This window comes from Suricata suricatta, chromosome 2, assembly GCF_006229205.1.
Source record: "Suricata suricatta isolate VVHF042 chromosome 2, meerkat_22Aug2017_6uvM2_HiC, whole genome shotgun sequence".
NCBI lineage: Eukaryota > Metazoa > Chordata > Mammalia > Carnivora > Herpestidae > Suricata > Suricata suricatta.
Window position 1 is genome coordinate 96,439,811 of NC_043701.1, and position 21,943 is coordinate 96,461,753.

General features: G+C 42.7%; 1 protein-coding gene across 1 annotated transcript in view; it reads right to left on the reverse strand.

Moving 5' to 3' along the window:
* The window catches only part of RAPGEF5 (Rap guanine nucleotide exchange factor 5), a 179,383-nt gene that overhangs the window by 13,819 nt on the left and 143,621 nt on the right, over window positions 1–21,943 (reverse strand). The window contains exons 16-21 of the mRNA XM_029929886.1: window positions 18,391–18,488; window positions 15,108–15,230; window positions 13,002–13,180; window positions 7,625–7,715; window positions 5,492–5,542; window positions 4,596–4,683 (exon numbers count right to left, since the gene is read on the reverse strand). Of these exons, the coding sequence (XP_029785746.1) occupies window positions 4,596–4,683; window positions 5,492–5,542; window positions 7,625–7,715; window positions 13,002–13,180; window positions 15,108–15,230; window positions 18,391–18,488 (630 nt within the window). The remainder of the gene's footprint in view (window positions 1–4,595; window positions 4,684–5,491; window positions 5,543–7,624; window positions 7,716–13,001; window positions 13,181–15,107; window positions 15,231–18,390; window positions 18,489–21,943) is intronic.

Here is a 21,943-nt window from a genome sequence, read left to right on the forward strand (position 1 = left end):
TGTCAGATCACAAGCAAGGAGGACAAACCAAATGAAAATTATCTGTTGAAATAATCTGACATAAAAGAGGCAAAAGAACAGCTTAAGATTCCTATAATAGAAAGGGAGAGCATTTGCATTTAATCAAGACTTTCATCCTGGGGTCCCTATGGGGTAATTACAGGACGCGTGCTCCACACCGGCCTACAATGCACTTGGCTGCTGAGTCTTCACTGCCCACCAGGGGGCGACACCAGTCACAGAGCTGCATGACCCCTGTTCCAAACCTTTCCTCAAGGAATCCCTCATATACAGCTCCCAGCCTGGACTGCAAAGTTTTCCTAAGCTTCCCCCCGCCTTTACTGAAAATGATTTTCTAATAGGAAAATAATTTACAATTACACAGTTGTCTGGCAAACTCTCTGGTTATTTTATTGTCTTTCATGACTTTGCTTTCAGAGAGGAACCGTAAGCTTTCACTCTGTGAGGCAACACTTAGAGCAGTCGGTGCATTAGCTTTCACCTTTTCTATGTGTAGGAATAAGTGCCTGTGCACGCTTATCTACACTACACACCACCTGAAAGCCCAGTCTCCCCTAACTCCCTCAGACCTCGGGTTACAAACACCTTGAGTCATTTGGTCCATTGCCCAGTGTTACATTATTGTCCCCTTCTCCCCATGTTCCCAAGGATGATGATGGGGGTGATGACAATAATGGCACTTCTCTCCATTAACGGCATCAGGCAGGGCAGTAACAGAAGACTGGAAGTTAAAGCCCTAGCAGGACAGAATGTGAAGAACCTGTGAGCCAGAGAAGACGCATGGCCGGCCCATGATCACAGCCCTACTCCCCCTATCCAGGCCTCAAACCCAGGGAGCCTGCTTCCTCTTCACTCCTGTGCCTCTCTGGGAGCTCACACAGAAAGGACTTGGACATCTCTTACAGTCACCTGGCTAGACTGATAGCACTTGAGGTTGCTCTGCAACTTTTCAAGTCTTTCCTCTTCCCTCCAGCCTGAGGTCTCTCCACTTCTTGGGTGGTCTCACTTAACCCCGACCCTTAAGGGGCTCAGAGGTCAGGCTGATGAGCATGAGAATAAGGCAGGGAAGGTGCTTTGGGCCAGGTGGGAAGAACCGAGAGGCTGGAAGGCGCTTGCCACTCAGGTGAAGGGGGTTCAGGTGGCTGGAAGTTTTGATGCAGTTGAATGGCAGGTATGTGATGGTGAAGGCATGGAGAGATAAAGCAGTAAGCGGTTGAGGGAGGAAGGAAGGAACGGAGGAAGGGAGGGAGGGAGGGAGGGAGGCTGGAAGGGAAGGGGACAGAGACAGAGAAAGAGAGCTGGGATCTCAGAACTTAAGTCATGGGCTGTGAAGCAATTCTGGGCACCCACCAGGCTGAGTGTAGGAAATGAGGACCTTTCATGTGGAGACACCTGAACACTCTCCAAACACTTCCTATACCAGAACCACCAGACGAAAGGACTCCGATTGTTGACGGCAATTAAAAGAGGAAGATATATACAAGCACCCCAGTTTTCCTTTTATTAAATGCGCTAGCAAATCTCCAATAAATATCTGCTCTAAGATCCGTACACAAGCCCACAGGAGGTCGGTTTATCTTCAAATACCTGTTGATCACTGAGTCTACTGGGAAGACTACCATCTTCAAACCGCCGCATGAAACAGACTATCTGGCTGCTCTGGACTTTAGGTCAGCTGTATCCTTTCCCCTACCCTAACTTAGGGTTTCCTGTTCATCTGCTTTCTGAGTAGATTTCACACCACGGTAGGGGAGCAACTAAGTCAAAAGGGGAGAATTCAACTGGGAAATAGGAGAGCTGATGACTGCAAGAACCTCAGGTTGGGTGTTTACTTGATAATCTCCATGCTTACTGGGAGCTGACGGTTTAGGTAAGGAAAGAAAGGAAAAGAAAGAAGGAAAGAAAGAAAGAAAGAAAGGAAAAGAAAGAAGGAAAGAAGAAAAAGGAAGGAAGGAAGGAAGGAAGGAAGGAAGGAAGGAAGGAAGGAAGGAAGGAAGGAAAGAAGGAAGATAGAAAGAAAGAAAGAAAGAAAGAAAGAGAAAAGAAAAAGAAAGAAAGAAAGAAAGAAAAGAAAAAGAAAGAAAGAAAGAAAGAAAGAAAGAAAGAAAGAGAAAGAAAGAGAAAGGTATGAGGCCTAATCCTTCTTAACACCCAAGGAGTTCAATTTGGTCCTTTTCCTCTAATTAATAGCAACTCAAAGTGGGAGGCACAGGGGTGGGGGTGAGTTTTCATTTTGTTCTAAAGTAGTTTATTACAACTTCAAATAATTTTTGCAATTATAAAATCCCCAAATTCATGCTGTTTATTTTTTCCAAAATATTTTGTTTCAGGCACGATATATACGTATTTTAAATTCTCACCCTATATTCCTTCGGAAATTATTTCAGACAAAATGATAATTTTATTAAATTAAAAAATTTTTTAATTTATTTTTGAGAGTGAGAGAGAGACAGAGAGAGGGTGGGGGCACGACAGATAGAGAGGGAGAGACAGAATCCGAAGCAGGCTCCAGGCTCTGAGCTGGCAGCACAGGGCCCTATGTGGGGCTTGACCCCACGAACCATGAGATCATGACCTGAGCTGAATCTCAACCCACCGAGCCACCCAGGCACCCCAGACAAAAATGATAATTTTAAATAAAGTGCTAATGATGTTTATTTTATAATCATAAAATATTTAAAAGGGAAAACTAACTGCTTATTTAAACTCAAGAAAGCTTCTAATAATAAAAAAAAAAAAAAGAGGGGTGCCTGAGTGGCTCAGTCAGTTGAGCATCTGGCTTCAGCTCAGGTAATGATCTCACGGTTCATAGGTTCTAGCCCCGCATCGGGTTCTGTGCTGACAGCTAGCTCAGAGCTATGGATTCTGTATATCCCTCTCTCTCTGACCCTCCCCTGCTCGTGCTGTCTCTCTCTGTCTCTCAAAAAATAAATAAAAAACATTATAAAAAAGAAAAAAAAAGAAAAAGTGTTTCATATACTGGAGTGATTGAGTGAATGTGTTTTCAGTAGAAAAAAAGGGAAATTTGTTTTGCTGCCAACAAAGAGATCTAGATAAACTCACTAGAGCAGCAAATTACAACCAAGCTCAGGTGTAAGTGGGAGATCCTCGGCTGCATTAAATAATTTTGGGGGAAAATCAAGAATATACAGCAAAAAACACCGCTCCTATCTAAGTAAGCTAAAGGGACACTGTCCACTAATTCCTCATTACCTTAAAATTTTTGTTTCAAATTTTTTTCTGCTTCTAATCAATTCCTTTGCCAGCTCTGTCCTCATTTCCTGTTTCACATTTGTGTCTAAATGATTCTAAGTGTTACTTCCCACCTGCCAGCAGCACTGCCCAGTGGAAGGTGTTTTATTTTGCAAATAAAAATCATAAGCCCGAATAAACTTTTAAATTGCTATTTTGGCATCACAATCCCTATTTCACTCATTTACATTTGGCAGATTCTTTTCAGCTTAAAGGCAGCAACAGTGCTGTTTCACAAAGATTCTTGCTTTGTACTAGATGGAGGCTAGCCGGGGAGCTGAAGGCAATCAGGGCAGCTCAGAAATTCTCCGTGCCCTGGGTGTTGTGGAGAGAAGCTGAGGAAGGGAGATCAGCTTTATGGGAGGGGGGGAGGGGGGAAGGTACATAGTGATGGGGGTCGGGGAGGGGGCAGGGAGAATGGCCAGGCCATCAGCAACACAGTTCCTGAGTAACTCATTTCCAAAATCACATTTATGAGTCCAGCACGTGCGGCCAGACCCAGCAGAAATTACAAGCCTCCGAAGGGCACAGGCTGTATAAAAGAGCATTCCTACAAAATCCCTTGGGAAGAATCAAAATATGGCTCCAAAAACCCTAAACAAACAAAAAACCAAATCCCTTTACCCTGGAAAGCACCTAGGTAGAATATATACTGAATGTTAGCTGAATAGGCCAGTATATAAAGAACTTCCTTTTAATTAAACCTCTTGGTTTGAAAGAGACTACTGAGATCTCATTAACAAATGTAACTAACATGCCTCAGGATGAATTATCTGTGATCTGTAGGAGAAGGCAGGAGACTAGCTGTCACACTTTCCCGAATGGATTCCATTCCTGGAAAAAGGAAGTACGTCCCCCACCAATAATTTTCATACACCGTACAGCCTGTGTTGACCAAAGGTATTTCTCATGCCGACAGCCAGTCGGTTAGCTCTCTGAAGTTTAAGCTGCAAATGTAGAGGGCATGATTGCTGCGTGGGTTCTTTCCCCCAGCCTTATTCTTGGTTGAATTAAGTGGATGGTAAACTCTAAGAAAATAAGACCGTGCTTAGAAGCAGAACAAAATAAAAACACAAGTTTCTGGTCCCAAGTTTTGGAAGTCAGATGAAAATGCTTTGTTTCCTCTCGAGTACATTAAGTATTTCAGGTATCTCAGAAATAACTGAGCATTTGAAAAACAATCACAAGCAAACACAGTTAGGTGGAGTGTCAAAATTAGTCTCAAGAAATACACCTACCCCGCCCCCCCCTTTTTGGCCCCTCATTGTTAGAATGACACATTTCTGAAGATGGAATTGCACAGCATAAAAGAAAATTGTTACCTTTAAGCAGCAGGGGCATGAATGGGATTTTGGGTGGCTTCATCTTTTTGAAAGCATCTCTGTAGGCTTTGTGATTCAGGGAAGGATCCTTCCAAACCAAGCAGATGACAAAGAGAAAGAAAAATCAATGTGCTACAGAAACAATTCTAAATTCACTTTTGCTATACAATTTGAACATGATTTTGATATTGAGAGGTTCTTCCTATCTACAAAGTAGATAAAGGTTTCCTAGGAGAATAAACTCACTAAATTAGGGCAGGAAATGTAGGCAATGAATGAAAGTCAACTTATTGGTTTACAATAATGGGAAATGACTGCAAAAGCGAGGCCCCATTTGATTGCCCCATTATTTTCCTCAAATAGGTTCCTGAAGTCCAGTTCCCTCTGCATAATTTCTTTCATGAGGTAACCCCAAAGTCTTTTGTTAGGTACACGGCAAAGAAAAACGTCCCTTATAACATAGAAACAATGCACAGAAAGTAAGAGCACATTGTTTTATCGTGTTCTGAAAGGAAACTACATTTTAAAAAACCCAAATCTAAGAAATGGAAGAATGGAGAAAAAGGAGAAAAGAGTAATGCATAAGACACTTGATTACACAATCCATTTTTTCCAGTTACTTCTGTAGGCTTTGACGTGGACTCAAGACTTAAAAATCTGCATCATGGAAATCAGGTCAAAAGGACCACTCTTACTCCCTTTTTCCATGGAGAGGAAGAGGCATTAACTGTCCACTCCTTCATTCCTTAAGAAGTTAAGCCACATTTTCATATTCAAGTGATGTAGGCTAAGCTACCTGACATTGTGAAGGGCACGCGCTGGCCATTACAATCTAGAAGGAGATTTGTTAGGATCAATTAATTTGAAGAGTAAGTCCCCTTTGGCTCACTACTTACTGTTAGACTTTCGAGTTCAGAGAAAAGTTTCTTAAACTTCCCAGGGATTTTCTAAAATCAAACAAACAAAATACAAAAAAAGAAGTCAGGTACTTTCAGAGGCTCTAGGGCGAACGTTTTCTAAGCCATGTGTCCCATGTCTGAGCATAAAGACCTCTATCATTCGGTTCTACCCCACTTGCTTCTCACTAGGCAATCTTCATCATGCCTTAATGCGACACTCCTTGGGAATGTTGCTCAAGACAGTCTAAAATAATTCACAGCTACATGACTCAGGAATCTACTGGTTAGACATTCCACACACTGGTGATTTTTTAATACAAACTTGAATTTCAGCTCCATACCCCACCTTTGGCGAATGCTCTTGTCTCTTTATGGGGTCTTGCTGAGTGGGAAATAATATTGGCCGACATTTTTTGTTTAAATGATAGAACTGTATTTTACAGCAGAGGGCTAAGCGGTGAAAGGCCATAAAAACCCTAAGTGAGAAGCCTGCGCGTCAGCGGGTAGGAACTGAAGAGTAAAGATCAACCACATCCACAGGTGGCATGCAAAATCACAGAGGGTCGAAACATGTGCCATCCTCCCAAATAAAAATTTGGGCCCAAGCCAGAAGAACCTGGGATTTTCCAGCCTGCCTCTGACTTGATTAAGAAGATACTGCATGCCTTCCATACTGACTTAGTAGTCAGTCAGGCTGAATTTGAATTCCGCCTCTGCCCCTTTCTAGTTGGATGGTTTGCTGTGAGTCTCCACTTGCCCTTCTGTGGTCCAAGGGGAAATGGTCCAAGACCTCCTTCTCATTTGCCTGGCCCATTTTCTACCAGCCACGGCGCTGATGAGTGCCCTGCACAGAGCAGGCAGTGTCTGTGCACACAAAACACATGCTGTTGGAACTTAATTATTTCTCCTCTCAATTTCTGCCGATCAAAGCTCCTTTCCAGGTTTCATTCAAATTCCACTTTCTTCTGACCCTTGCTGGCCGTTTCCCTCCTGCTCTGATGGACTTGGGCATTTGCGGTGCACCTCCTTTCATCTCACAGTGTGTGTGCTGGTCATGTTTGCTTAACCAGGGCAGGCAGGCCTGTTGTTTCTTTTCTTTTGTACTCTTTTAAGGGGCGCTGACCCTGACCCTCAGGTCACCACCAAGTATTCCAATGGAGTACGGTCCCTGATGCAAAGACAGTGAATTCCCACATGTTTTGGAGCTCTGAGCTGAGATCTAATAAGAAAAAGCTAGTTGGCCTACGATGCAGGAGTTTGAGCCAGGAACCGTGAGAATGGACTAGTGACAGGAGGTGAATCAGAGAGGGCTGGAGAAAAGCTGAGACCAGAGGCCATAAGGGAGAAAGAAGCCTGGATCGTTAAAGAGAAAAGGACGAGAAAGAGATAAGGTACATGCAGTAAAGTAGCCAGTCAGTAGGGAACAGAGAGACAGAGAAAGAAACGAAAGCCCCAAAAGAAGGTGACAGGGTCGGGCGAGAGGCTGAGGGCCCTGTATCTGGGTCTAGACACATTTAGGGACGCCTGGTTTCAGTTCTCTCGTGTGCCCTTTATAGTCGGTGGTGCAGAACTTGGAATAACTTGAGTAAGCCTCTCCCCCTGAGAACCCGAGGGGCCAACATCATGCAGCAAGGACAAGGACAGTGAAACCTAACACTCCGTGGGCCCCACTCTGAAAAAAAGAACACAAAATTACTCTACGTCTGCAAATTTTACAAAGATATATTCCTCCACTGAACACAATGCCAGGGGCCCTGCAAGAGAGAGGACCGGAAGCTTAAATTCATTAGCATCTCAACAAATCTCCTCTGGACATAGGTCATGACTTTTGAAAGGACCAGCATGGGACTGTAACCACGCTATCATGGCGGCAGGGTGGAAAACAAACATGTATGTGTGTTTATTTTATGTTATATTATATAAATAATAGAACCATTTTGAAGACCCTTTGATCAAAACAGTCCTACCTGACATACTCATTTTTAACATTTTTTTTCTAATGGTACTTACCTCATTTAAACCATTTAAATCGATTTATTTTAAATAAAGGCCTTTTGTCGGCATGGTTCCCATTCCGTTTTATTTGTCTCTACCACACCTCCCCTTTCCATGTGGGGCCCCAGGGCTCACCTCCCAGGTCTGCGACAGTCGGCTCACAGAAGCAGTGTTGAGACCCATCACAATAGCAAAGAAAGAATTCAGGTTCCTCTGGGCTTTGCAGCTATGGAATGAAAGAAAGCACAAGGTGCTTGGAGCATCATGCTTTTGCCAGGTGACCGCGAAAGATAAAGCCCCAAAGACTCTCCTATGCCACAGAGTTCAATGTCCGGGGTGTTTTCCACCCTGCCGCCATGAACTCTGCTCCGTGGCCAACACACACGGACCTATGGGTGGTGGGTGGTGTCCCCTCCCGTCTTCCTAACACAGGTGACAGATTCCAAACACTTAGGCTCATCCTTCCCTCTAGGAAAACATCTGTGCTCCTGACACCCCCTGGACACGTCAAAAGATTCCTCCTTTTAAAATATCTGTTTTGGATGACGCATATAAAATTTCGACTGAAAACTCTTGAATTCCTGTTTCTGTATATACAGCCTACGCTCATAACAGCTCTCTCACCAGTCTCGTTAATCAGGATACTGTCTTTATGTTTTGACGTACAAGACCCTCCCACCTCCTGGTCCAGACCTCCCCTTCCATGACATTCAGATGCATTTTCCTCACTATCAACAAGGATATGACATATCCTGTATTACGTATCTCTATATCATATGGCATGTATCATGGGAGATACTGTTTCATATTTCTCATTTAGAGGAAAAAAAGGAGGAAACAATGCAAAATAAAATCACACTGAGCTCCATTCACTCTGTAAGCGTATCTGTTCTGCATCGCGTCCGTCATGCCCTTCAACCTGATTGGTTAACAGTCCACTAACTCTCAAAGCCCCCAGAGGGGGCTGGGTCTCCCAGTTCAGCCACAACAGCCTGTGATTCTAGACACTCCTTTTTCTGGGGTGCATTAAGAAACACTTCTCCAAGATGAGTTTTTAAAATTAAGAAATCATTCAAATTTTATAGATACGAAGAAATATGTAAATGCTCAACAGTAAGCCAGTGCATAAAAACTACCTGGTAGATAATAACTTAGCTCGTACCAGATACTCTCCCCCATCACATCTTCGCCAATGTCTTAGATGGAACTTGGGAACAATGTATATATAATTCTGTATCCTGCTTCTTCAACTATACTACATTAGAGTATGTACTATGAATTCTTCACTATCGTCATTAATGTTCTATAACCTCATCAAAAACCTATTTCAGGATGTGTTTACTTATTGCCCTATTGTTGACATTCAAGTTATTTTCAATTCAATATAGTTTAATTCAATACTGAATGCTATAATGAGTATCTCTGTATATAAACCTTTTAACCATATTTACAGGTTTTTTTGTTTGTTTGCTTGTTTTGAAAGAAAGCGAACACACAGGCAGGGGAGGGCAGAGAGAGAGAGGGGAGAGAGAATCCCAAGCAGACTCCAAGCTCTGCACTGAGCCTGATGCAGGGCTTGATCTCATGACCTGAACTGAAATTGAGAGTTAGATGCTTAACCAATCGAGTCTCCCAGGTGCCCCCATTTATCATTCTTTGAATTAAATTAAACCTCCAGTTTTTACATGATCGGTCTAAAGCTATCTTGACCTTAAAGTTTCCAGACACATATTAAAACTGTCCCTAGAAACTGTAGTGTTTTCCAGTGGCACAGATTGCGTATAAAAGTATCCAGTTTAGAACCAGAGAATGGTTGGGGTCGTGACAGGAGTAACACACGCAGTTGGCTGTGCCCTGGCAGGTCCTAAGTGGCCTGCTCCTGGTGCCAGCCCTGTGGGCTAGATACCACCCACGGACAGCTGTGCCTGGACTCCAGGGCAGAGAGGGTCATCTGGAAGTTCTATATCCATTAAGTGTGGAACGTGGAAAGGCACTGCTGCCTCCGCGCCGAGGGTCCAGAATACGCAGCGGGGACACAGTCCTGCAGGCCCGCCATCGCTGGGCCTCCGTGGGCGGGGTCTGTGCCTCTCAAGGTTTTCCTTTCCTGGCTTCTGGCCTTGCCTGCAGTTCGAAGGGAGGCAAGAGGACTCGAGAGTCAGTCTGATTGGTCACTTCATCCCATTTCTGTCACCTTTCTTCTGGGCGAGTGCTATTGGGTATATTCCATGATAAGACAGATAAAAGATGCCTTCTGGTCAATGATCTGGAAATCCATCTGTTTTTGTAAATCATTGGTCACCAAAAACATCAATACTTTGACTCTGTTTCCCTTCTGTCATTTACTTCCCTCAGTCACCCTTCCTTTCTCATCACACACCTGGGAAGTTCACACCAGCCAGGACAGACTTGAGTCAGCTCCCTCCCTCTCCCTCTCCCTCTCTCTTTCTCTCTCTCTGTTTTTTTAAGGAGTTAAGTAATCTCTACAGCCAACGTGGGGCTCGAACTTACAACCCTGAGATCAAGTGATCAAGAGTACGCTCTAGCGACAGAGTCAGCCAGGCGCGCCCCCTTGTTTCTGCATCAGCTCATCTCTTGAAGTGATGATCTGAGGTGAGACTCGCCGGTGGTCAGCAAAACTGTCTGCGCCTCTGTCACAGCATGTCAGCTGGAGGTTCTTAGTCCCAGGTCCCTCACTTCCCACATGAGGGAGACCCCACGGTTCTGTGATTCCTCACTAGACATTGAGTTCCTTATGGCTTGAGTATGGATGTATTTCATTTTTATATTCTGCCTGTCACTCGAAAGCCTTGTATACAGGAAGCCTTTCACAGAGCACAGGCTGGAGTTGAAAACAAGACTTTTTGGGGAAATGGCTTTATCGTGACTCATTATAAAAAGGTTTGTTAATTCCTCATTTTATTCAACATTATTTATCTATCTGGAATCTTAGATAGAATTCTCATCTTTTTATCTTTTAACTCCCATAAACAATTGTGCTCTTTTTAAGTCAATCTTACAATTAAAAAAAAAAAAAAGCACGTATAACTAACATCTGAACCTGTGAATAGAAAAATTATTTCTCTGGAAGACAAATTGATACAGTATGAATATTGGATACCAATCCAGCCTGGAATCCTTTGTCGCCCAGGTTCATTCATTCCACGATAAGAACAGACTGACACCGAAACATTCCAGTTTAGCAAACACTCCTTTGTCTGTGTGAGGAAATAAACTCCACTCAATCCACAGAGGTGGGGGAGGGGATGGTGGGAAGGAAGGGAAACATGAATATGCAAACAGATGCCTTAGGCAGGGAAGACACTTCATGATCATGGAAATTACAGTTTTCCCTTGGTTATTCCTACTAGTGTGATTATGAGGAATTTAACTTTTATGTTTCTGTTGGCATTCTATTCCATGGGCTGGGGACAGAGAGACCAGTACAGTAAATAATTCAAGAGCATGGGGCCATATGGAGAAGATGTGAATATATTTCATTTCCCCGAGGATAGATATAATCTTATACTGGAACTAAGCTGTGTGGTGTCATTTTACTCCTTGGGACATTAACATCCCGCTTCTCCAAGTAACTGGCATTTATAAGAAAGCTTTTGATCCAAAAGAGCCTCACCTTTATGAATTGCATAGGCCATCTGGAATGTACTGGCCAAATCAAAAAAAGGAACATTCACCATAAACGCCATCCAAGGTGTAGGCGTATCTGTTAGTTCTCTCTCTCAAGTTCTCTCTCTAGTTCTTCCATTCCCAGTCACACCAAACACCAGCTTGGGTACTTCTATTACCGATTGCTAGGTCAACAAAATAGAGTGCTGCGGGGTCTCTTGGCCTACAGTTCAGTCTATGTGCTACTTTCAGATCAACCCTCCTGGGGGACAGCTCTGCTCCCGCGGGCCTCCTGCACAGACACTTGGCAATGAACCCCTGTCTTCTCCATTCAGTCCGAACTGTTTAACCTGAAATTCGACATCCTTCACAATTTGGTTTTATCTTCCTTTGCAGATCAATCTCCCGCACTTTCCTTACAAATACCCCTCTACTGTGGCCAAAGTGGATGAGGCTCCTTTCTTTGCCCAGATGCTGTCTGCCTCCCGTGAGCCCCTCTCTCACCCTCCTCCTGTGAGGTTCCTCTCCATGGAGAGTGTGCGCTGCTGGAATCCTATCTGTCCAGTTCGCCCAGATTTCAAATACAGCTTTGAATGCTACTTCCTTCACGAATGTTTTTCAAATTCTTTTTTCCCACATTGTTGGCCTAAGAGCGCCCCCTCTTCTAAGGCCCCCAACATAATGTGATCTCGGAATAGGGCACCCCCTTCTCTGCTGCATGTTAGCCATTTGAGTTATCAAAGCATCCTCTCCAGCAGGTTGCAAACTCCTCAAGGCCAGGGCTTGTGTGCAGGGTAAGTGCCTGGCATGCATCTGCACACATAATGAGTGATCATTACATAGTTCCTGAACGCACTATGCTCCTAACCTGTGTGACGTAAAGACTATTTTGGAAGACAAAGGAGAAATAAAATGGGAAGCTGAAGGAACTGGGAAAGATTCTGATTCACGCTGCCTACTTCTGTTGGAAGCTGCCCCAAGAGCAGTCTCAGGATACGAATCTGGTATTTGGAGAGATGCTCCCAGCAAGTTACTCAAATGTCATTCAGCTAACCTTTACTGAGTCACTGCTATTTACCAAGTTCTGCGCCAGACCTCTCAGGTACAATGTTTGATTAGCAATGGTCCCTACCCTCTGGAGGCTAACCCAGCCAAGTGAAGGGATTCTATATAAACACAGAAGTTTAATAAATATAATAAAGGAGCGAAAAGTGGAAAACCATGTGTGTGGGGGAGGGTGGGGACAGGGAATGGCTGACCTTGCCTTTGAAAGGCAGGCATGAGTCCACGAAGGAAGCAACATCTGACCTAGGTCTTAAGAATGGCAGCCATGTGCAGGGTCGAAGCAGTCACTCTGGCGGAGCCAACAACACATGCCGAGGCCTGGAGGATGCCGTGTACGGGAAAGACAGCCATTCACAGTGGCTGCACCCAGAGGGTGCGGCTCAGCGGTCAGCTGGGACCCGTCAGTCCAGCGCCTGCTGAGGAGTTTGCAGAGCTCACACTGTGGGCATCAAGCAGTCAAGAGGAGACTCCTCAGATGCACCTGCCGGCAATGAGTCTCCCTGCTCACACAACCTTCCCCGGTCGCCCAGCCCTAGCTCCCCGACAAAGTCGTGTAGCTGCAGAATGAGCATGTGGGCGCTGCCTGCTTAATCGTCCTGCAGCACAGGGCACACTGCTTTAGTCCCACATTTTGACATGGACTGTAGAGCAGAAATACTTCAAACGCAAAGACATAAATCTTCAAGAAGAGACCTTTTCCATTGTTTGGTCACTTAACCCAGTAGTATATGTTTACCTCCTAACCCTTCTTAAGATCACAAGGGAAAAAATGTGCTCTCTGAGGGAGACGGGAGGAATTATGGTGTTCAGCGCCAGAACTCACTGCGCAGCGATTTTGATGAATTTCTTCACCAGCTGCACCCGCTTGCCCAGCTGGCTGCAGAGCAGGATCTCCGTGGCCACCCACAGCTGGACTTCGTTGCATCTCTGCAGCAGAAGGCTGAGGTTCACGGTGTGCTCCCCGCTTCCTTGTCGGCTGAACGTGAAGTAGATCAGCTCTTGCTGAAAGATGGATTGTACCGGCATTTATTTTTAGCACAAAGACAAGCTGATACAAAAGTTAGTTCATTTTTCAGAGCTACTTCAGGTGGCCAGAGCATCATGTGTTCTGAGAACTCAACAAATAACAACGTAGTCACTTTGAAACAATGTAGTTTTAGAGATGCCTTATGAAGTAAGGTTCACCTAGAGTCCCTGCATAAATGTTATTTTTAGAATGTGCAGATGGAGCCTTTTTACGTGAAAGTCTAACAAACTCTAAAGGTTAAATCATAGGCTGAATCAAATCCAAACTTCCTGAACTTGTTATATGGACAAAAACACGTGAAAATGATTGTCACTAGTATTTAAGATGCATATTAGACTCACAGGTAGACTCTTCTGACAAACGTTCTCAAATTTTAGTGTGAATTAGAGTCACCTGGAGGTCTGTTAAAGCAGATCGTTGGGCCCCATCCTCTAGATTTTCTGATTCAGTATGTCTGCGGTAGGGCCCAAATCCTGCATCTACAACGAGTTCCCAGGTGGGGCTGATGATGTTGATCTGGGGACCCACTCTTTGAGAACCACAGATACAAGATCAGTAAAACCATAAACAGAAAGAGAATGATAAGTTTAGGGCAAGGTCCAAAATTGACAAACTTGAGTACAACCAGTAAGGATACAGACCCATCATGTGCAGAGCAATATAGAGATTTGTTTTTAAATGAAGGGGTACGTCTGCACTGTGTGTGGATTTTGCAGAAGTAACTCCAATTCTCCCACTGAGTAAGCAGTACAAGCAGGAACACATCCTATTCTATTAACATTTCCAAAGGCACAAATCATTTAGTTTGCATGAGTTCACTACTTGCTAAAATTTAGATTATAGAGGTACTTGGGTGGCTCAATCAGTTAATTGCCTGACTCTTGATTTTGGCTCATGTCATGGTCTCAGAGTTTGTGGGTTCCAGCCCTGCATCAGGCTCTACGCTGATGGTGTGGAGCCTGCTTGGGATTGCTTCTCTCACTCTCTGTCTGTCTCTGCCCCTCCCTGCTCATGTGCATACACATGTGCACGCTCTCTCTCCCTCTCTCTCAAAATAAGATTTAGATTACAATAATGTTGGAATATTTTTAACGAGAAAATATGAAGACATTTAAGGCATTCCAAAATGAAAGTGAAGTTCAAGTGCCCAAGTTGTGCATCAGTTTTCTCAGAAGGAAAGGCTGTTTTGTAATGAAACATTTTACTACATGGCAAAGCAAATGCAACATATGGTTGCAGAGGGCTATCTCATTTTTCATCTCCTGATTCCTGTGAGCCTTTCCACTGGCTACATTTATTCCTTAACTGTCAGTAGCATTTTGCCACTATTATTTTGTAAATGTTTAAGCTGGCTTTAGAGGGAGCATTAATGAACATAAAAATTTGAAATATATCTCAAAAATTTCAAGAAAGTACCTTAAGTCTTGTAGCATAGCCTAAATTTATAGAATGTTCTTGAGTAGAAGAATGGCTGTATGCATATGTAGGTATGTACATAAATATGATTCTTTTATAACTACAGTAAACTTTACGGGAAAAAATAAAACGATCAATATCAAAGTCATCAAATGTAAAATGGCTCTTCAACCCCCTTAGAGCTTCACGGATATGCAAATACATATTCATACATATAAAAACATAGCACATTTATACTATACTACACATATGGCTATACAAGCAACAAATAAAGCATGAGTATGTATTCTGAGTTTCCTAGGTTTGTGGCAGTGTTTCAATATATTTTAAGTCCCCAAATACCTTCGGGCTATGGTATCCTAAGCATAACTATATCACCAGATGATGGATCTTCTTAAAACCTAGTCACATACAAATATTCTTCAAAAGAGAATTCACAGTTGAAATGGCACTGCCATTTATTTTATCTTTTCACTCCTTACTCACCTCGTGGATTGAATTGAAGAGACTCCAATCAAAATTCATTAATTCCAGAGCAAGATCCCAAGTGTTCATTCCCAAAATCCTCATCGACCTTTGCTGGGATTCCTCATTTTCTGCAAACGGGTTCTAAACCAACAGACAGAAGCAGAAGGATCCTCAGTAATTTCCAAATGTTCAGCACTGAACTGGCTGACCACAGAAAGGCACTAGAAGCCCTGATTAGGAAAGCTATCTTGTCTGAGTGCATTCAATATTTTCCCTAGGCTGTTCATCTTTGGGGAGATGCAACCCAATTGGGAAACAGTTTTGGAAACAGTAGAATGTGATCAATGATACTTCACTGAGTTAGCCTGCCCCTCCCCCCTAAAACACACACACACACACACACACACGCACGCACGCACGCACGCACGCATCCACAAATCTGATTAGAAAACACCGCCCCAGCAGACAGCATAATGAAAGCGAAAGCCCTGAAATCACTTTGGCTTCTGGTAAGAATTAATGTGCCAGCAGGTTAGTATAAAAACAAACAAAAGAAATGTCACAGTGCACTTCAATAAAGACAGACATGGCTTTTACAGGAAATATGTTTAACAAGCCTCGTCCAGACACACATTTACAAATTTTATTAAAATGCCTGTGGAAAGCGGTAAAAATTTAAACAAGAAGTAAAAAATAAAAATTACTTCATTTATACCCCATGGCACATGATTATTTTAAGGATCTGTTGCTTTCCCTACACGAACAGGTATGAGTCTGGTAATACTAGTTCCTTAAAATCTGGCATGAAATTATCAAATGCTCCCACAACTTTAAATCTTTGGTCACCGTAAAATTTATTTAAAAATATCTGGTATTTTCTAATTAAAATATGGATTCTCCAGGGGCATCTAGGCTGGCTCAGTCAGTAGAACGTATGATCTCATCAAGGTTGTAAGTTTGAGCCCCTCATTGGGCTTAGAGTTTACTTAAAAAACAACAGCAAAGTCTCCTGTTTGAGGGTTTGGATTTGAATAGATGATGTTAACATTGTTTATGACCTGGAAAACAAAAGAATGGGACTTTGCAAAAATTAAGGACCCGACAGGATGAAGGGGATAGTTCAGATTCTAGATATTAATTCCTATTTTAAAACTGCAAAATTATTTGCATTTTACAAGGTTTATGTTTATGAAAAGGTTTCTTAATTTGAAAGAAACAAATGACCAAAGACCTTCAGAGAGCTTTTCCACAGACGTGATTCTCTTCAGAGCTGGTCAAGGTACAAATTGTCCCCATACGCCAGGGTGGGACACAGGGTGGCACTCAGTGAGGGTGCGCTGACAGAATGCATGCAAGTACTGAGGTGCTGGGACAGGGAAAGCCCACATTTCTCAGGACCTGAGGAGTCTGGAACCAGCCAGATGCCACGCTACACCGCAGGCATTCAGAGGGAGCGCCAAGAGCTGGGAAACCCCATAAATCTCTGCCTACTAATTTGGAGATTTGGCTTTTTATTCCTCCTCCTTTCTCGCTAAATGCACGGCTCACCCTTTGGCTGTCCAAGGCCGTCCACAGCCCTTTCCAAGAAACACTTTCTATTTCTCTATCCCATTCTTTCAGGGCTCTAACTCGTGCTCTGCAAGAGGATTAACTCATCCATATGTAAGTATAGTGGGTACTAGAGGTTCCACGTGTTATCCTGCCCTTATAATATTCCATTTCAACTGAACACTTTTGCGGATGACACGCTGAAAGCTGGGATTCCAACAGGGACACCTTAGGTGGTGTGCAGAGGTGGGGGCAGGTAACATTTGGGCGCAAGATGGCACCTGGCTCAACTCGGAACATACATCAGAGCACCCAGTGATTCCACTGGGACCTTTCCCAGGCCTGTCTTCACTCTTCAGAAGCTGGCCCTGGTCGGTGGTCGGAGAGAGCTCTGGGTGCGCAGAGCAGGGAACCTCAGCGAGGTCCGTGGGGAGCACGAGGAACGAGGGCATGGGAGACAGTGTGGGTCTCCTCCATCACCAGGAGCTCCATGGCACTGCAGGGGAGATGTTCCTCCTTCACGGGGAGCACCAAAGTCAAGCCAATCTCATTATTTACTCAAGGATGCTACGTACCATCGTGTTCGTTATGGTTCACTGATGGAATTGCATCATGAATGGACACAGGACATGTGACCTGCTGAAGGACACTTGGAAGTGGAAAGACCCAAGTAAGATAAAAGTCGTCCTCTCCTTTGCTCCCTCACCACATGCAAAGGAAAGGAATGGGTAATACCTTCAGAGCCAAATATAAATGGAGTCCTAGCACTTCCTTTCCTTGGCTGTAGGAAGAGAGAAAGTTACTCAACCTCTCTGAACTTCACAGGGTTATTGGCAATGTTACATGAGATACTGTATGTAAATTACTCAGCACCTGTCTGGTAGTAAGTGTAAAAACTGACTATGATTAGTATTATAGTGGGTTGATACTTGTAGGAAATGTCACATAAAATATTTCTATTATAAGCAGTTTTGGTTAAACAGTATGGTATATGCATTCCTCAATTATACATACAATAGGAGTCGGCTAGAAAGAACCATCCTAGTGATGGCTCCACGAAACAGATGGACACCGAGAGTCTAGATGATACCATCACAATGTGGCAGAGCCCGTCTTGTACAGACGATGGATCCGAGGCCTGGTCCTACCATGCGGAAAGCAACGACAATGCTGAGGTTTTTAGGGAAATAATGAAATCACCTGCTCAGGCATAAATGTGCTTAAGTCTGAAATGAAAATAACTTACAGAGTGGGTTCTACATTTCTTCAAACTCTTATTCCTCATCTACATCTGATGTGCCACTGTTATGAGCCTACCTTACACAGGAAAGGCTGACAGTCTACCTCTTCTTCCTGGGAATGGTGCACTCACAGTGCACCAAATGGACTGAAACAAGGGTAACAGAGTCTTTTTGCCCTTAAATCTGCACAAGGTGCATTTCTCAGCCTAATCTCCACATATCCACCAAAAAAGAAGAAATAGGATTAAGTTTCCATTGGAGAGGAGGGCCACTTCTCTCATACTTCTTGTTTTGGAGGCCCAGAGCGAAGCAGAGTTTGGCTCTGGAAGGGTTTAAGTTTCCTCGAGTTGAACTTGTCTTTGATTTGTAAAAGCAGCGTTATTTGACGAGTGTATAGTTGGCTAGAGGAGGGGGTAATTCAGTGTATTTTTCTAACATGTATTATAAAACGTACCAACAATACAATTTTAGTGTGCCGTTTGTGTTTCAAGTAAAAGGCTCAAAGTCCTTACCAAAGTGTCAGCCAGGTCTTTCCGGTAGACATATATCCGACCAGATGCTTCAAAGGATTTGGAGATGGCCAAGTCATTTGGCTGAAGTTCATGCTTTTCTTTATTAAAAAAAAGAGGGAGAGAGATGAGAAACACAAGAACGGCAGTAGGCGTACATAGTATATCTAAAAAGTGAAAACTGCCAAAGAAAAACATTAAAAAGTAAATAGAATATGGATTTAATTCAGTTCCGCATACTCTGCAATGGCACCAATAGGACCATGGACATCACTGCTCATTATCCATAAAGTGGAGGCCTCTTGTGATTCCTTCTTACATTTCTTAGTCATTCTGTAGAACACAGACCAGTTTAGGGAAGAAAGTAAAATTCACTCATAATCCCATTACTCTAAGATAACCACACGAAGGCATGTTGGTGACATTTGGGTCTGTTTTTGTTCTGATCTTTATGTAAATGTGTATAACCAATACCCACACATACATACAGCTGCAATTATTTATATATAGATGCATTCAAAATTTGTATGGATACATACATACATTTGTAATTACATTACAATTATTCCAATTCTGGTTTTATATTCTGATTTTATTATAAGGGCTTACAATAACCACTTGTCAAAATTATTTACGTATGTCATGTTTAATTGGTATATAACAGTCCATTATACCATCATTTCATCTTTCCTCTATTGTTGATCAGTTTAATAGTTTCCAATGTTTTTGTCATATAAATTAGATGGCAAGACAGATGTAATTACTAGCATGGGGTGTGGCATGTAACAGGGGCTTGAAAAATGGGACCTATAATCATATCAGTCATAATATATACTGAAGTCAACATCCTTATGCATAAATTTTTGGCTGCTTATAGATGATTTTTTAAAGACAGATTCCCAGTAATGGAATTACTAGATCGCAGTAGAATGAATATTTTTTAAAGTTGTTGAGACAGGGGCGCCTGAGTGGCTCAGTCAGTTAAGCATCCAACTTTAGCTCAGATCATCATCTCACAGTTCTTGAGTTTGAGCCTCACTTCGGGCTGTGCACTGACAGTGCAGGGCCTGCTTGGGATTCTGTCTCCCTCTCTCTCTGCCCCTCCCCACCTCAAAACAAATAAAGTTAAAAAAAAAAATAAAGTTTGTGATACAAACTCTCCAATGGCTTTTGAGTTCTTACACTGACCAACACTGGTCATTACTTGTGGTAAGGTTACTATTCAGCTAAAACCAAAAATAGATTCTCAGTTTATTTTGTATTTCTTCTCTACTGGTAAAGTGGAGTATTTTCATATTTCCCTTATTATAAATTGTTCCTGTCCTTCGGCCATGCTTCCACCATCACTGGAGCTCTCATAACACAAAAGCCTTCTTCATAGAAGAAAGTCCTCCTCCTAACTACAAATTACAGATGGGAATTGACTAAACTAATCTTCTAAATCAGCCTTTTTGTTACCAGCATGGTTGGGGAATGCAATATTCCACATACGTTTTTCTACATAACTTAATCAGTTCAAAGGCCAAATTTTGTTTTGAACATTTCTGCTTAATACAGAGTACACAAATGATAATCCAATATATTCCTCGTGGCCCAGCATTATAAAGATCAATAGCACTTTCCTGTCAGGCTGCTGACCTGCGTGGTAAATGGTCACGCTCGGCTGGCCGTCTCCCTCTTTCTCTAGCTGCGATTTCTTACAACCCTGCGCGTTCCTACATCCACCTGAAATCTGAATTTAGGAAAGTCATTCTGCACTTGATGCGGAGTAAAATGCCATGGCCGTCTGAGAGTCACTTTTCCATTTCCTGAGAAATATGTTTTTTCTTATTTTCAGGTTTGTCACTATACTATAAAAGATTAAGGGTCATAGGATTTTGAGCTTTGAATAAATAGGGAGGCCGGTTTCTGTTACTATATACATATACCTCACTCTGGGTACAAAATGGCCCTGAAAGCTAGGAGGAGAATAGTACTAGTGCTTTTAGAAAAATCCACAAAACCTACGACGTTGCAACATTTTAAAACTTTTTTTGGAAAAAAAAAAAAAAGAGTAGATCTCATTGTCATTTCATTTTGAAGTCATATTTAAAACACTGCTTATTGAGAATTAAAGAACTAGAGCAAGGAATACATTAAACTTTTTTTCCCCCTGCTCTTTCTTCATAAAGCATTATTGTTTGAAGGATATTAAGCTATAGGCAGAAAGGTTCTTAACAGACAAAAGTACTAATTGATGGAAAATGATGGCACATTTCCACATCTGTGGGATAATTCAAGAGATAAGCTGATATTTCTAGGGAAGACTAGCAATGAGTCTATACACATTAGAACGACATTGGCCTCCCTGATGAATCTAATTTAATAGAGTGTAAAAATGGTATTTCATGGACATCAAATAGATATTGAGTATTAAAAGAGCGACTCATTACTTTCCAGATCACGTGTGGCCCTGGGCTGTCTCTGAGTCACCCCCAAGGGAGATGGGTCTCAACTGTGCTACCAAGTTCATTCAGGGTCCGTCCTCCTGCAGAATGGGGACCCAGTGACTACTTTCTGTAATGGTACGGTCTTGCGAGAAGCTTATTATTGTTTGGAACCAGTTTATATTTTTGGTCGCTTAAAAGGAAATATAATATACGTTTATCACATCTATCTGGAATGCCTGAAATATTTTATTAAAAATTCAACCACTGTCTGATTAACATTCATGTAGTCCAGATGTGTCTCCCAGTTTTGCTCTTTTCCTCTAGATAATGTTTTGATGATGGGATTCACAATTAGGGCCCCCTGAGAGGGAAGCAGAAACCCTCATTAGGCCCAGGCAGAAGGATATATGGTTCACGTATTTTACCTACTTCTGAGTAGCAGAGCGAGAGAAGATTCTGTCACAGAAACGCTGTAACACCAGGTTGAATTCCGATACGCTTCTCCTTCCGCTAGGATGCTAACAAAGGGTAAACAGGACTGCCAGTTACCTGCTCCCCTCTCCCTCCAGCCCTATCTCGGGTTGATTAGTTCACATCATACTTCCACTTTTCAACTACTGATGCGAAGTCACTTTCTTTTTATTTTTCTCAGGGTTAATGAGATATTAAATAAAGACTGTAAGCCAAATAGGGGGCCAGCAAAAATGGAGGGGTCTGTTCAGGTCACACAGATCGATAGTGTGAGCTTGTAATCTGTGTGATCTTATTCAAAACAGACAATAAGCCATTCTCTAAGGATAAATAAGGCCCAACAGAAGGAAAAGCTGTAACCAGACCTCGCTCACCACGTCTACCTGAAGGAACACTGCCTGGGAGCGTTCAGCTTATTGTGGCTTTTATTTCCTTCAACAGGGAGTCTTTCTGAGTATTCAACTGTCAGCCAGCATAGGACTAGGCTGTCTTTCTTTTTCCTTCCTAAAGTCATTTCATCCTTTAGCAATTTCCCAAGTTAATTTCAATATGAAAATAGAAGGCTTATGTACAGTATAAAATATGAAACGCTTTATATTTCAAAACACTGGCATGCCTCTTTATTCAGTTCTTGGGGAGGAAATTCAGTATCCAAC